The following is a 14,408-nucleotide window of genomic DNA, read 5'->3' as shown; positions in this document are numbered from 1 at the left end:
TTCAAAAGAGTTTTTTAAATTTTAAAGATAAATTTTTTACAAAATTTTGTTTTGAAACCTAAAAGTAGGCAACATTTTTTGTACAAAATTTTGGTTCTAAATAGATCTTTTGTTAAGGGACTTTAAGTTATTAATTTAAAGTTTGAAATGTTATAAAATAAGGTAAAAAATCTATTTACAAAAAGTGTTGCCTAATTTTAGGCGAAAGTAAAAATTTTAATTTATGATATTTTAAAGCTAAAAACGTTAAAAGAAACACATATTAAGGCTTTAAATAGTAATTTAAAAAGTTTTCTTAAGTTTTTAAAGAATTTTTGGGAGATTTTTAAAGAAAATAGGGAAAAAGTTAGAAAAACACCTAAAAGTAGGCCATGTTTTTTTTAATATGCTAGATTTTTAGCTAATTTGTTAAAATATTTTAGTTATTAAATAATTTTAAATTTTTTAATTTAGGGTTTATATAACTCCCTTAAGTAGGCTTTAAAATTTTTTAACAATTTGTCAATTATTTTAGAAAAAATTTACAAATTACATTAGTTTAAAGAAAAAAGGAAAGGGTTTTTTGTCATTTGTTGGAAAAAAAACAACAACAACAAGCAGGATTATTTATTTTTTTTAACTACACATATGTATGGATTGCCTACTTTTGGGAGGAGTAAGAGTTTGCTGTAACATAAGAGTTCTTTTATTTTAACAAAAAATACAGCCTGTGCATAAAATTAGATGATTTCATAATGTAGCTACAACAACAATAAAGCAAATAACATATATACACACACATACATACAAACAAACACTCTAATTACGTTTAAGGCTTAAAAATATGTATGTATGTAAGAAAATTGCGTATGATGACTGAGAGAAATAATAATAATAAAAAAATGTAAATAAATAAAAAGATGAGCATATTTTTAGGCTGTTAAAGGTTTACGGAGGGGAGTGGGGTTGGTATGCAAAGGAATAAAATCTATTTGTATTTATCTGTATGTCTAAGTATAAGTAAAACAACAAAAGTAACTAATGATGGCTTATACATATACATTCCTTTTTTCGCAAACAGTATTGAGTACAGGACTTGTTAGAAGTGTGGGTGTGAGTGGTGGAGGTTTGGTTGCTTGGGTGTAAAGGGTTTTGACAATTTTTGCTTTTGTCATAAAACATTGAATCTTCTACACTCGACATTAGCAGCAGCAGCAAGCACAGCTAAAGAAGAAGATGCCAGTTTTTGTTGTTAGAGAGGAAGACTGCAGAAAAAAATGAAGCATAAATATAAATTAAAATTAAAAAAAGGGTTGCTAACTTAACTGCTTAAGCTTGCAACACAAAATTTTTTTTTAACGTTTTTTTATTTTTGTTAAAAAAGCCTTTTAAACGTGCACATACATACATTTAGATGTTGTTATTTTACTGACTGTCTGTCTGCCTTTTAAAGGAAGCGTCATATGTGTAATGTAGGTATGTAACAGTATTGACTTTATCAAGTGTATATAAATTTTTTCTTGATGTCCTCCTGCTGCTGCTGCAGGAAAGGAAGCTTTAGTCAGAGATGCTGTGCCTGCCTTCATTTTTGTCTTTTGTAATTTGAATTGACATGAATGTTCAAATTCAAAACCATACTTACTCACTCCCAATTTGTTTTGAAAACTTTTTTTTCTTTTTGCCTTGTTTTAACGCCTGATGTTAGACTTTATTTTTTTTATTTTTTTAACTGTCATGTATGTATGATTGTTTTATTTTCATTAAATTTCTTGAAGAGTTAAAATTTTTGATTGGCAAGGTGGTGGGGGATGGGTGGGGAGTATAAATTGAAATTTCTGTTTAATTTTTTATTTTCATTTCTTGTTGTTTAATGTGTGTGTAATTGCAAATATGTTTAAGAAATATTTGTTTGGAATTAATGTTTCAAAAACAAAAACATGTTAAAACATTAAAACATTGAAGAAGCTGTAATAAAAAAAAAAACGGAAAAAACAGGGCAGGAGAAAAAAGTTTGTTTTTAAAAGCCAAGGGTTCCCCCTTGTTACTTTGAAAATTTTAAAAATTTTATTTGATATAAAATTTCTTAAAAATATTTAAAACAAATTTAATAAGAAATACAATTAATATTTAAGAAATTTTCAAAAAATTCCTTAAAATTTTAACATTTTTTTTAGCATTTTTAAAGTTTAAACAAAAAAAGCCTTAACCCAGGCTTTCCTTTTGTTGCCTGCACAACAAAAAAAAAACTTCATTAAAAAATCTTTAAAAAAACAAACAAAAAATTTTAAAAAGAATTTTGCTGTCACAAACTGTCACTTGAAGGCATTTTTATACCCATTTAAAGTCACCACACAATATGTAAAACTCCCGGCTCTCATGTGACAAATGCACATAAAAATATTACAGACCAAAAACAAAAAAATTGTATGTTTTCTACAAAAAAAACCCACAATCAACATCCTTAACATTCTCATTGTCGTCGTCATACACATTGATTTGCTTTGATTTATTGTTAACCAGCAGTGAAAGGAAACAACCCTTCTTTACTCCATTCTCGATTGCACATTATTGTAATATTTTTACAAAAAAAATTTTTTTTTTTTTTTGAAAATATTTGTATACCTACCAACACTTATATTAGCACGCGTTCTATAGTTTTCTTCCATGTATTGTTTCTTCATATGTATATAATCTTTTTTTGCAATTGCAGCTGACGCGTGCTTGAATATAAGCCACAATGCTGGCAAACAAATTGTGTAGCGCTTTATTTATAAACTTTAATAATTAGGAACAAATGATTTTTTTTTTCAAAAGTCTTTAAAAATATCAAAGAAATTTTTGTGTAAGAAAGACTTGAGAGCAACACGAGTTGGAATTGTAGCAAAAATTATGATCAACCCTCTTTTGCAAAAAAAAAAAAGAAAAAGTAAACAATAGCAACTCAATAAATTGCCATAGAAATTTAAAGATTAAAAGAAATTTAAAACAAAAGCTTTGGAAAAGAAACCTTTAAAGCTTAAGGATTATTTGTAAAAATCAAAAAACTTATATAACCATTTATATTTTCATTAATATTCTTAAATTTTAGTTAAAAAGCTTAAAGCTTTAAAAGCTTTTTGAACAAAATTTCATATTTCTTAACAATTTTGCTTAAATTTCTTTGATTCCTTAAAAAATTTTCAAATTTTTTAATGAAATTAAAAAAAATTAAGCTTTAACTTTTAAAGCTTTTTTTTTTGTAAAAATTTCTTTTTTTTTTTAATTTTTATTAAAATCTGCGAAGATTTCTTAAAATTATGTAATTTTTTTTTTAAATTTAAAAAAATTTACCTTAAATTTTTAAATATGTAAAGCTTTTGAAATTTTAAAGCTTTTTCTAACCAAAATCATATTTTTTTAATTTTTCTCTCTTAATTTTAAATATTACTTAATCTTATGCAATTCTAAAACAATTTTAGCTTTTTTTCCAATATATTAAAAATTTAAGCTTTAAAAACTTTTTTATAAAAATCGTTAAAATTTGTTAAATTTTGTGCAAATTAACCATTTCATTAAGAATTAAGCTAATTTCTTGATATTATACAAAATTCGCTACAATTTTGAGAAATAAAATTTTAGAGCTTTTAAAGCTTTTTTCATAGCTTTCATATTTATCATATTTTTCGAACTTTTTTGTTAAAATTTGCATATTTACTTCAAATTTCAACATTTTTGTTAAAATTTACTATTTTACTTAATATTTCACAAAAAGCTTTAAAAGCTCTTTTTGGAAAAAGTGCTAATTTTGCAAAAATTTGCTTAAAAATAGCTTTTTGACTTAAAACTTACTTAAAATTTCAACATTTTAGTATAAATTTAAACATTTTACTTAATATTTCAAGAAAGCTATAAAAGCTCCATTTGCAAAAAGTGCTAATTTTGCAAAAAAAAAATTGCTTAAAAATTGCTTTTTACTTAAAATGCACTTCTTTTATAAAAAATTACATCATCATCAAAAAGGCAAATTTTACAATTTATTGTTAAAAATTAGCCATTTAAGCTTTTCGATTAAGTTAAATGTTTTTGCTTTAATTTCTAAAGTTTCTTTATTTTTTTAACCTAAATACCCAAACTCTTGCTTTTTCATTGGTTTTTTCCCCTGTCAAAGACTTCCCCTATAAGTAAACATTTTTTTTGTTTTTACATAATAAACATATTACACTTTTATGTAAATGACCTTTTAACTCTAGCATTTAAACTTAGCAATTTTTCACAGTTGTGTTAAAAACTCATATGCTGTGTTTTGTTTTCTTTTCATGTTTTTTTTAATTTTCCCTAAAAAAATGAAAACTATAGAAATTTGTTGAATACTCATACATACCTTTACTTTTCAGTAAAGCTAAAGCTTTTAACATTTTTTTTACCCATATATCATACATATATTTTTTTTCTTGCCGTTGATGGCCAAATATTTTATATATGAATCTATAGAAAAAAAAAATAAAAAAAAAAGAAAAGGTTATCATTTCAAAAGTTTCCTGTATTTGCCAAGATACCTACCTACAACACTCGTTTTAGTCTGTAGTAGTCTAGCATTAAATGTAATCCACCCGCATTTTAGTTAATTAACTCATTTGCAATCTTTTGCTTTTTTTTGCTTTTTTTGGAAATTTTTCTTTTTTTTGGTTAACAAGAGTGTATAGGGAGTATACAAAACTCTTTATGTTGTATGAACATTAATTGATTTGTTTAAAAAATTTCCAAAAAAAAAGAAGAAACTGAATGAATGGCCAAAAAGTATTCATTTTAACATAATCATTATGAAAATTACAACCCTTTTATTTCAGCAGTTATACAAACTCTTGAATAACATTTTTCAATGGCTTAAAAATTATTGCTAAAAAGATAAAACCACAAATATTTCATTTTCCCTAAAAAAAAGTTAAGAGTTTGAAAAAAAGGAATAAACATGAAATGATAGATTTTTATCATTTAATTAAATTTGTTAATAGTAAATTGGAATCGAGAAAAATAAGTGGAACTTTAAGAAAGTTTAAGAGAAAAACAATAATTTTCTGAAAGAAATGTTTAAAATGAAGAAAAAAAGCTTTGAAAGTTATCTAAAAGTTTCCTTAAGTATTTTTGAGTATTATTAAAGCATTTAAGCTTTTCAAAGCTTATAAACTTTTCTAAAGCTTTTAAGCTTGCTTGAAGCTTTATAAGCTTTTGGGATTTATTAAAGCTTTTACGCTTTTCTAAAGCTTTATAGTTCGATTAAAGCTTTTTAAAAGTACAGATTTTAAGATTTGATAAAGCTTTAAGCTTTTAAAACTATTAAGCTTTATAAGCTTTTGGGGTTTATTAAAGCTTTTACGCTTTTCTAAAGCTTTTATGCTTGATTAAAGCCTCCAAAAGTAAAAATTTTAATATTTGATAAAGCTTTAAGCTTTTAAAACTATTAAGCTTTTAAGCTTTATAAGATCTTTTAAGCTTTTTTATGATTTCTATGTGTTTTTTGCTATTTTTCAAATCTATGAAACTTTATAAGAGCTTTTAAGCTTTATAAAAGCTTTATTAAAAGCTTTATTAAAGCTTTTAATATACAGTTTTTTAAGCTTTTCTTATATTTTTTTAATTTTACATAATTTTTTTTTTAGATTTTATTTAAATTTTTTTAAAGCTTTTTAAATTTCCTTGGCTTTCCTTTAACATCATTTGTAGTCCTTCTCTCTTACTGTTTATTACTTTAAACTTATAATCCTCTAAAGGCTAGTTGACTGCTTTTTTCATTCTTTCTACAACAACTACTACTGCCTTAGACTTAAAGCACACAAAGAGAAAAAGAGAGAGAGTCTGTAAAAAATGTTGTATATTCCTTTGTTTGTATATGACGAAAACAAAAAAATGGAAACGAAAACAACACTTGTTTAAATTCTCACGTGGATAGAATTTCAACAAGTGCTGCTGCTAACACTGGCCCAATCTTTGACAAAAAAACAAAATTTAGATTTAAGATTTTAAAGCTTTTGCTACCTTAAACAAATATTTATTTAACAATATTTTTAAATCCTTTTTATGTAAAGCATAAAGGTAATTATGAATTATTAAATAGAAATCATAAATAATAATCGATTTTTCAAAAAACAACAATAAAAACACTTGAAAGCTTTAAAATACTTAAGAGAGCAAAAGCAAACAACCCTTTCTTCTGGGCTGTTGAAAACAAAAAATATTGATAGATTTTGCTTGATGACAAATAAAACCCTAAAGCATAAATACTATATTTCAAAATAACGCGTCTTGTGTTTAAAGACAAAATAAAACAAAGAAATTATCAACAATCATCATCTGAGTTTTTAAGTCCTTAGAAAACCAAAAGGACTTGTTGTAGGTTGTTGTCTCTAAAAAGTAAAGGAAGCCAGCCATACTTTGCCTGCTTTATATTGATGAATCTGAAGGACATTGACAATGTTTTTAAAGAGGTTTTCGTTATGAGAAATCATCATCATGTTGATGTTTATGATTGTCTGTCTGGCTGTTTGGCTGGCAAAAAAAAAAAATGGATTTTTAATACGACCACAGTTAGACAGTTGGTCTCACAGACAATTTTACTTTAAGCAGTCAAGCATGTTTTGCCTGAATTCTATTATAAGCCTGGCAAAGGATATTCGCCTTTTAAAGCTTTTTTTGTAATGCTTTTTGCTTTGGCTGTTTATTGCCTTAAGCTTTTTTTCCAATATAGCGAACATTGATTTCAAAGTCGATCATGTTTAATCACCGGATTACATGTTTTAAAACAGCTATACATATAACCTTAGGTTATAAATTCCTTTTAAAAAAATATATTGATTTCTTTTTATTATAACTTTTGCAATTAATTTTCTTATTTTTTTTAACAAAAAAACTTTTTAGTTTCTGTTGATTTAATCGAAAGCTCATTACTTCCTGTTTGTTTATTAAATGCATTTAATATTTGTAGAAACCCCAAAAAAAAAAAAATACTCAAACACAAACCCCTTTACAATAACCAACTAATTTGCCCAAAATAACTTTTACTTTGTTTTTGGCAATTTTCTCATAAAAACACCCACTAATAGTTCGAAATATTTAAATACAGAAAAACGAATTCTTTATCGATAAACTACAATAAATGTAAATCCAGACGGTAGACTACAAAACAAAACTTTGTTGTAATATGTATTAATTTGGCTAAATTTAACCCGTAATGACTTTAAAAGTAAAATTAATGAGGGTTTCTGGCAAAAAGGAAACTATTATGACTGAGAAAAACAACAATTAAGGACAATTTCTCTGGAAATTTATAACATTTTCAATATGTGTTTTTTTTGTTGGACTTTTTCTAAAAGTGGTCAAACTTTTTTTTTTTTTTTGGATAAAACTATAAATTTTCTTTACTAAGCTTGATGGAAAAAGGTTAATTGCTTAACAAAAACTCTTGCAAATTTATTTATAATTGTAAAAATAGATAAAAATTTTAACAAAATTTTACATAAATAACAAAAGTTAAAACAAAAAAGGAATAAATTCCCCCAAAAAAACTATTTTTTTTACTTTAAAAGAGTGATTACATATAGTAATGTATTGTTTACATGGGGTAAACAATGTCTATAATTGAACAAATGTTTTAGTTTTTCATAATACTTGCTTATAACGTGTAAAATTACTTGATAAATCATTATTTACCCATAGTTTACCTAATGTAAACAATGTTAAATAAGGAAAAATTTAAGATAATACCAAAAAAACTTAAAAAAAAGTTGAGAATTCTTGCGTTTAAACCTTATTTACTTATTGTTTACATGAGGTAAACAATGTAAAATAAGTAAAAATTAAAGATTATTCCAACAAAACTTAAAAAATTTTAAAATTCTTGAATTTAAACCCTATTTATCCATTGTTTACATGAGGTAAACTATGTCAACAATTCAAAACCTATTGTATTTTCGATTTACTTTTTCAAATCTGGTTATATTTGTTAATTACTCATTGTTTACCTATTGTTTACATGAGGTCAAAAATGTAAACAATTAAAAATCTTTTATATTTTCGATTTACTTATTCAAAACATGTAAAATTTGTTAATTACTCATTGTTTACCCATTGTTTACATGAGGTCAACAATGTAAACAATTCCAAATATTAATAAACTTTAATTTTTAATTATAAAATTTATAAAAAATTACATGTAAAACCTAATTTACGCATTGTTTACATAAAGTAAACAATGTAAAGTATGGCAAAACATTAAGTTTTTGCAACAAAACCTTAACATTTGCAAACTTTGAAAGGTTTCATTAATTTTTTCTATTGTTTACATAATGTAAACAATGTAAAACCTAGTTTATGCATTATTTACATAAGGTAAACAATGTAAAGTATGGCAAAACATTAAGTTTTTGCAACAAAACAGTAACATTTGCAAACTTTAAAAGTTTTCAACAATTTTTCCTATTGTTTACATGATGTAAACAATGTAATTTTTTTAAATTTTTTAAAAAATTTTCTTTAAAATATTAATTTTTCTGTTTGTTTTGTTTTCTTTACAGAGAGCTACCTTGGCTGAAAAGGAAGTGAACACCTTAAAAGAACAACTATCCACCAATACACCCAATACTGAAGGAGATAACAATAACGCTGGTGACTTGGCCAGCAACACTGCTAGCAATACACTTGAAGCAAACGCCGACGAAGTCTTAAACGCTTTGTCCACACAAATCCCACCAAATAAACTACTGTCGCCCTCGTTTAATAACAACAATACCAAACTTTTAAATAGTGTAGCCGCCGCCATTACACTACACCAAAACGGTGGTAATCTTTTGGCTACCACACCCTCACCCTCGCCTCCTTTATCGGACGCTGGCAATAACGTTAGTGGTGCTCAGGAGGAGCAACTTAACGAACAAGAGCAACAGCAATTGAACGGTTGCTTAAATCCCAAATTGTTTTTCAATCACGCCCAACAGGTCATGATGATGGAAGCAGCAGCTGCTGCAGCGGCCGCCGCAGCCGCTGCGGCTGCAGTACAACAGCAACAATCACCCATGCATTCGCCACAACCTGCAGCACAACAACAGCAGCAACAGGATAATGAAAATGTTGAAGCTTTATTAGCTAAACCCACCAATACAAAGGAAATCAAAGATAATTTAGATTCCAAATTATTAAGTGATACTCAAACACAGGATAACAACCATAGCCTACTTGCCACAACCCATGATGTAGAAAATCAAGATAGAGAACAGGATACTAATGCTGTCTCAAATACCGATTGTAGTAATAACAATAATAACAACAACAATAATAATAGTTTTAATAGTGATAGTAACAACAAAAATAGTGTAAATACAGAAAATTGTACGGATGTTAAAGATAAATTAGCTGAAGAGGAGCAACAGGAAGAGGAAACACAACAACAACATATGGATACCACTGAGGTATTAAGTGGGAAATTATTAGATAATAACAACTTTAACAATAATGAAATGAAAAACAATCATATGGAATTATTAGCTGCCAAAGATAAAGAGGTAAGTTGGATTTTTTTACTTTTCAAATTTTATTTAAAAGGGTTTGGACTTGATGTCCTGCAAAGGACCTTATCTTCAAAAAATCATATTGCATAGTAAACTCGTTTAGCTAAACCGCAGACAGTATTATTAGCTGGATTCTTTACTCATTGATACTTTTAAGCAGCAACTTCAACCCCTTCTTTTAAGCTTAAAAATTTGTTGAAATTTTTTCCTTTTTTTACTTTCCTTTAGCTGCTTGCAAGGAAGTTGTTTGTTTTTCCTGTTGGCAGGGTTTTTTTTCTTTTTTTTTTTAAGAAACATTTACAAAAAAGTCTCTATGTCTTTCATTTTTATATTGACAACATAATTTCTTTACGCCTTCATTTGTTAAGGGTCCCCCCTTTGAAAAATTTTTGAAAATTTTTTTTTGGGTTAGAAACGACCCTTTTTTTTGGCATGTTTTGTTTTAAAACAAATTATCTAGTTAAATAACAGTAAAATAGCTGAAAATTTTTTAAACAAATAAAAGTCAAATCAAAAGTTAAAGACAAGTCAATACAAATTCAAAAAGTTTATTTCTACTTTTCCCTTTTTTTTTTGAGTTCCTAAAAGGGTTAAAGGTTTGGAGAGACCCCCTTTGTGTTTTAGTCCTTTAAAGTTTATAACACTTATTTGACCTTGTGGAAGAAAAAAACAAATAAACCATTGATCTTTAAGTAAAAACAAGATGTTTAATTTATTACTTAAAAATTCCATAATAAGAGACTTTTACATAAAGGGGATAAATTACAAATTGTTGTTTTTTTTTTTTTTCTGAAAAAAAGAACATTAATTGTCTTAAAACACATGTTTTAATTTGAAATAAAGACAACCAAACACCAAGCGAACTATTAAGAAAATTTTGTATGCCTTAAATTTTTACAAAATTGGGATTTTATTCTTTATAACCTTAATATAGATTTTTCTAAAATCTTGATTTTCTTTAAAATTTTTAAAGAATTTGATAGTTATTATTAAATAAAACTATTTGTATAAAAAACTATCAAGTTTTTCGCCATAATTTACGAGTTATTGGCAAAAATTCATTCTAACCTCAAAATTAAATTTTCTAAAATCGCGATTTTCTTGGAAATTTATATAGAATTTGATGGTTTTTGTTAAATGAAACTATTTATAATATTTGAGTTATTAGCAAAAATTCATTCTAACCTTAAAATTAATTTCTCTAAAATCGCGATTTTTTTAAAAATTATTGAAATATCTAATAGATTTCATTATATAAAAACACTTCTAAGAACAATTTTCAAGTTATTTGCTTTATCTTTCGAGTTATTAACAAAAATTCATTCTAACCTCAAAATTAATTTTTCTAAAATCGCGATTTTCTTTAAAATTTTGGAGGAATTTAATAGATTTCATTAACTAAAAACACTTTAAAGAACAATTTTCAAATTATTTGCTTTAGTTTTCAAGTTATTAACAAAAATTCATTCTAACCTCAAAATAAATTTTCTTAAAATCTAAATTTTCTTTAAAATTATTGAAGAAATTCATTGAATTCTTTCAAAATGTTAAAATAATTTTAGCGTTTTTTTATTTTTTTAGAGTCTATAGGGGTTTATACAAAATTGAAGTATAGTTTTAGGCTGTAAATTTATTTTATATTGTAAAGTTTACTTTTAGGCGATTTTTTCAGTTTTTTTTTTTATTATCTATGGTTTTTATGATTATTATTTTGGTTTATTTTTTTTTTTTTTTATTTTTCTTATTTGATCATTTCTGTTTTCTCCTCATTTACTTCTCCCCTTCTCTCAAATTCAAAAATATTACATGATATTTATGAACATATGTAAGAAATAAATTTTGTTGTGTTGTTTTTGTTTATTTTTCATAAAAGCAAAATTATTGGAGAGTGTCACTTAAAAACATTTGAACAGATTTATCATGTTCCAAAACTAAAAAACAAACACTTTAAGAAAAAATTTTCAAAAAAAATTATAAAAAAAAACTGAAACCATAAAGTAAATAATGATTTTAGTAAAGAAAACAAACTTGTCAAATAATCCAAATTGTGTCTGGTTAAAGAAACAGAAAAAAAAAAAACACGAAAGAGATCTTAAATAAAATTGAAAATTATGAACATTTTCATCTATAATGTAAAGTAGAAAACAACAACAACAACAAAATATTTTACACTGTCTGCAAACGATTGAATAAATATATAAATGCATTTTGGTTTGAGACTTTTTTTTTTGTGATTTCGTATAGACATTAAATTTTATGGTCGCATATGTTGCATATTTGTTATGCGTCTCTAAAGATCTTTTAGCAGATGATGATGATGATATAGATGACGATGATTTTAAGGCACACAAGTTGTTTTAAATGAACGACCTGCTGATGAATTTTTTTGTTGTTGTTTTTTTTTTTTTTTTTGGGCTAAAAGAGTTTTATGAGGATTTTGTGGCAAAGAAAATTGATTAATCAAAAGAAATTTTTACCACCCGATTAAATTGATTATTGGTTATTAATTATCTTAGTTGTAGTGAAAAGAAAAATTATGAAATATGTTACAAATTTTTAATTTTTTTTAAATGATTAGCAAATTAAAATATGTATTTATCGCTGGTTATTATATTTTTTGTGGTTTTTGTTTATAATAAATTCCTAGATTATTTTCATTTTAGTTATCAAATTAACAAAAGTATTTCAATAAAATAAAAAACAACCACAAAAATTTATTAACTATAGTGTGTTATATTAGTTTGAAACCTAAAAAAATATATATAAAAATTTGTCCCCTTTATTATGGTTCGATGGTGGCCAATGATGACTTATCAGTTTGTCAAACAAAAAAAAAAAATAAAAAATTTTTTTTAACATTTTAAATTATTGGATACATTTTTAGCGGAAGTTGGTTTATGTTTAAAAAATTTATGATAAAAAACTAATAAAAAAAATATTTTTTTTCTACCCCCCTGATAAACCCTTTATTGTCTTTAATACTTTAGCTTTACACTTAAACCCACATTGTCTTACTTATCTTTTGAATTTTAGATTTCTATTAAAAGAAAAGTATTGAATGCATTTCAATCATAATGTTTGCATTTCGAAAAAAAAAGAGAAAAATCCATTAAAAAAAAGCTTAAATACCTTAATGCGTTCACACGAAAAAAGTCTTAAATAACATTTTATGTAAAAGTTTTAGTTGCCACTTAATTTAAATAATTAGAAAAAATATTGAAACATCTAAAAAAGCCAACTAAAGCTAAAACTTTCTTGTTACATAACATTTTTGTTATATTCTTCTGATATTTGTTAGGTGTGAACGCAGCAAAACATATTGTAAAGAATAAGCAGAAGGTGTAGAGGTTTGTAATTTCAAAACAACAAGGGTATTCTCTAAAAAACAAAAATCTAACATTTAGCACATTTTTTTTTTTTTATTTTTTTTTACAAAATTTTTCTATATTTTTTTAACAAATTTCTTTTTTAACTTATTTCCTTATAATAGGAATACCCTTACTATTACATTGACTATTTATACGTTAAAAAAAAAAAGAAATTTTGTTTCAAAAAAATACATAATGCAAAAATATATGTATATCACCCTAAACAATAAGCTACAAATGACAAAATAGGCTTTAGGTTTTTTTTAGCAAATTTTTTCAAAAATTGCAGCAGCAACACAAACACAAAAAAATCAATTTCTATTATTAGTCTGGTAATAAACAATAATGTTTAGCCAGCAATTGGAAATTATTCCTTTAAAAAAAGCTTTCAAATAAATTGAAATTTATTCCACAAAAAAGGGAAAATAATGAATAATTTTCATTAAAATTTAAATGAAAAAAGGGAAAAATTATGTGAAAGAAATGAAAAATATAAACAATTTTAAAGAATTTTGTGGAAATTTGTTTTCGAATTTTTTATAATTATAACTTTAATCCCTATAATATAAAAGATTTTATCTTATAAAAACTTTTAGTTAACAAATGTATTCCCTCTCAGCTAAATTTTTTGAAATATTTGAAAAAAATTCATTCCAACCTCAAAATAAATTTTTCTAAAATCAGGATTTTCTTTAAGATTAATGAAGAATTTGATGAATTTCATTAAATAGAAACTTTTTTATAAAGAATTTTTAAGTTATCTGTGGTATTTTTAAAGTTATTAACAAAAATTCATTCTAACCTCAAAATTTATTTTTCTAAAATCAAGTTTTTCTCAGAAATTATGAAAGTTACTAAAAGATTTTATTAAATAGAAACAGTTTTATAAAACATTTTTAAGTAATTTGCTTTAATTTGCGAGTTATTAACAAAAATTCATTCTAACCTCAAAATAAATTTTTCTAAAATCAGGGTTTTCTTAGAAATTATTAAAGTTTCTAAAAGATTTTATTAAATAGAAATACTTTTATAAAAAAAAAAATTAAGTTATTTGCTTTAGTTTTCGAGTTATTAACAAAAATTCATTCTAACCTCAAAATAAATTTTTCTAAAATTAGTATTTTCTGGAAAATAATTAAAGAATTTTATAGTTTTCATTAAACAAAAACCTTTGTATAAAAAATTTGTAAATTTTTCATCATATTTTTAAAGTTATTAACAAAAATTCATTCTAACCTCAAAATTTATTTTTCTAAAATCAGGATTTTCTTGAAAATTATTTAGGATTTAAATAGTTTTTATTAAATAAAAACACTTTTAAAAACAATTTTCTTGTTATCTGCTTTATTTTTTGAGTTATTAACAAAAGTTTGTTCTAACCTCAAAATAAATTTTTCTAAAATTGTGATTTCTTTAAAAATTATTAAAGATTTCAATAGTTTTCCTTAAATAAAAACACTTTTAAAAACAATTTTCTTGTTATCTGCTTTATTTTTTGAGTTATTAACAAAAGTTTGTTCTAACC

General features: G+C 24.6%; 1 protein-coding gene across 2 annotated transcripts in view; it reads left to right on the top strand.

Annotated features, from left to right (window-relative positions):
- LOC119609142 (homeobox protein cut) overlaps positions 1-14,408 on the top strand; it is a 99,523-nt gene that overhangs the window by 46,258 nt on the left and 38,857 nt on the right. For both annotated transcript variants that reach the window (XM_037963854.1, XM_037963853.1), the window contains exon 2: positions 8,526-9,509. In XM_037963854.1, the coding sequence (XP_037819782.1) occupies positions 8,526-9,509 (984 nt within the window). The remainder of the gene's footprint in view (positions 1-8,525; positions 9,510-14,408) is intronic.

Source organism: Lucilia sericata, unplaced genomic scaffold (assembly GCF_015586225.1).
Source record: "Lucilia sericata isolate MDLA Ls3-8-SP2 unplaced genomic scaffold, ASM1558622v1 Contig000938F_arrow, whole genome shotgun sequence".
Taxonomy (NCBI): Eukaryota; Metazoa; Arthropoda; class Insecta; order Diptera; family Calliphoridae; genus Lucilia; species Lucilia sericata.
The sequence above is the reverse complement of the archived record's forward strand: the minus strand, read 5'-3'. Positions and strand labels throughout refer to the sequence as shown.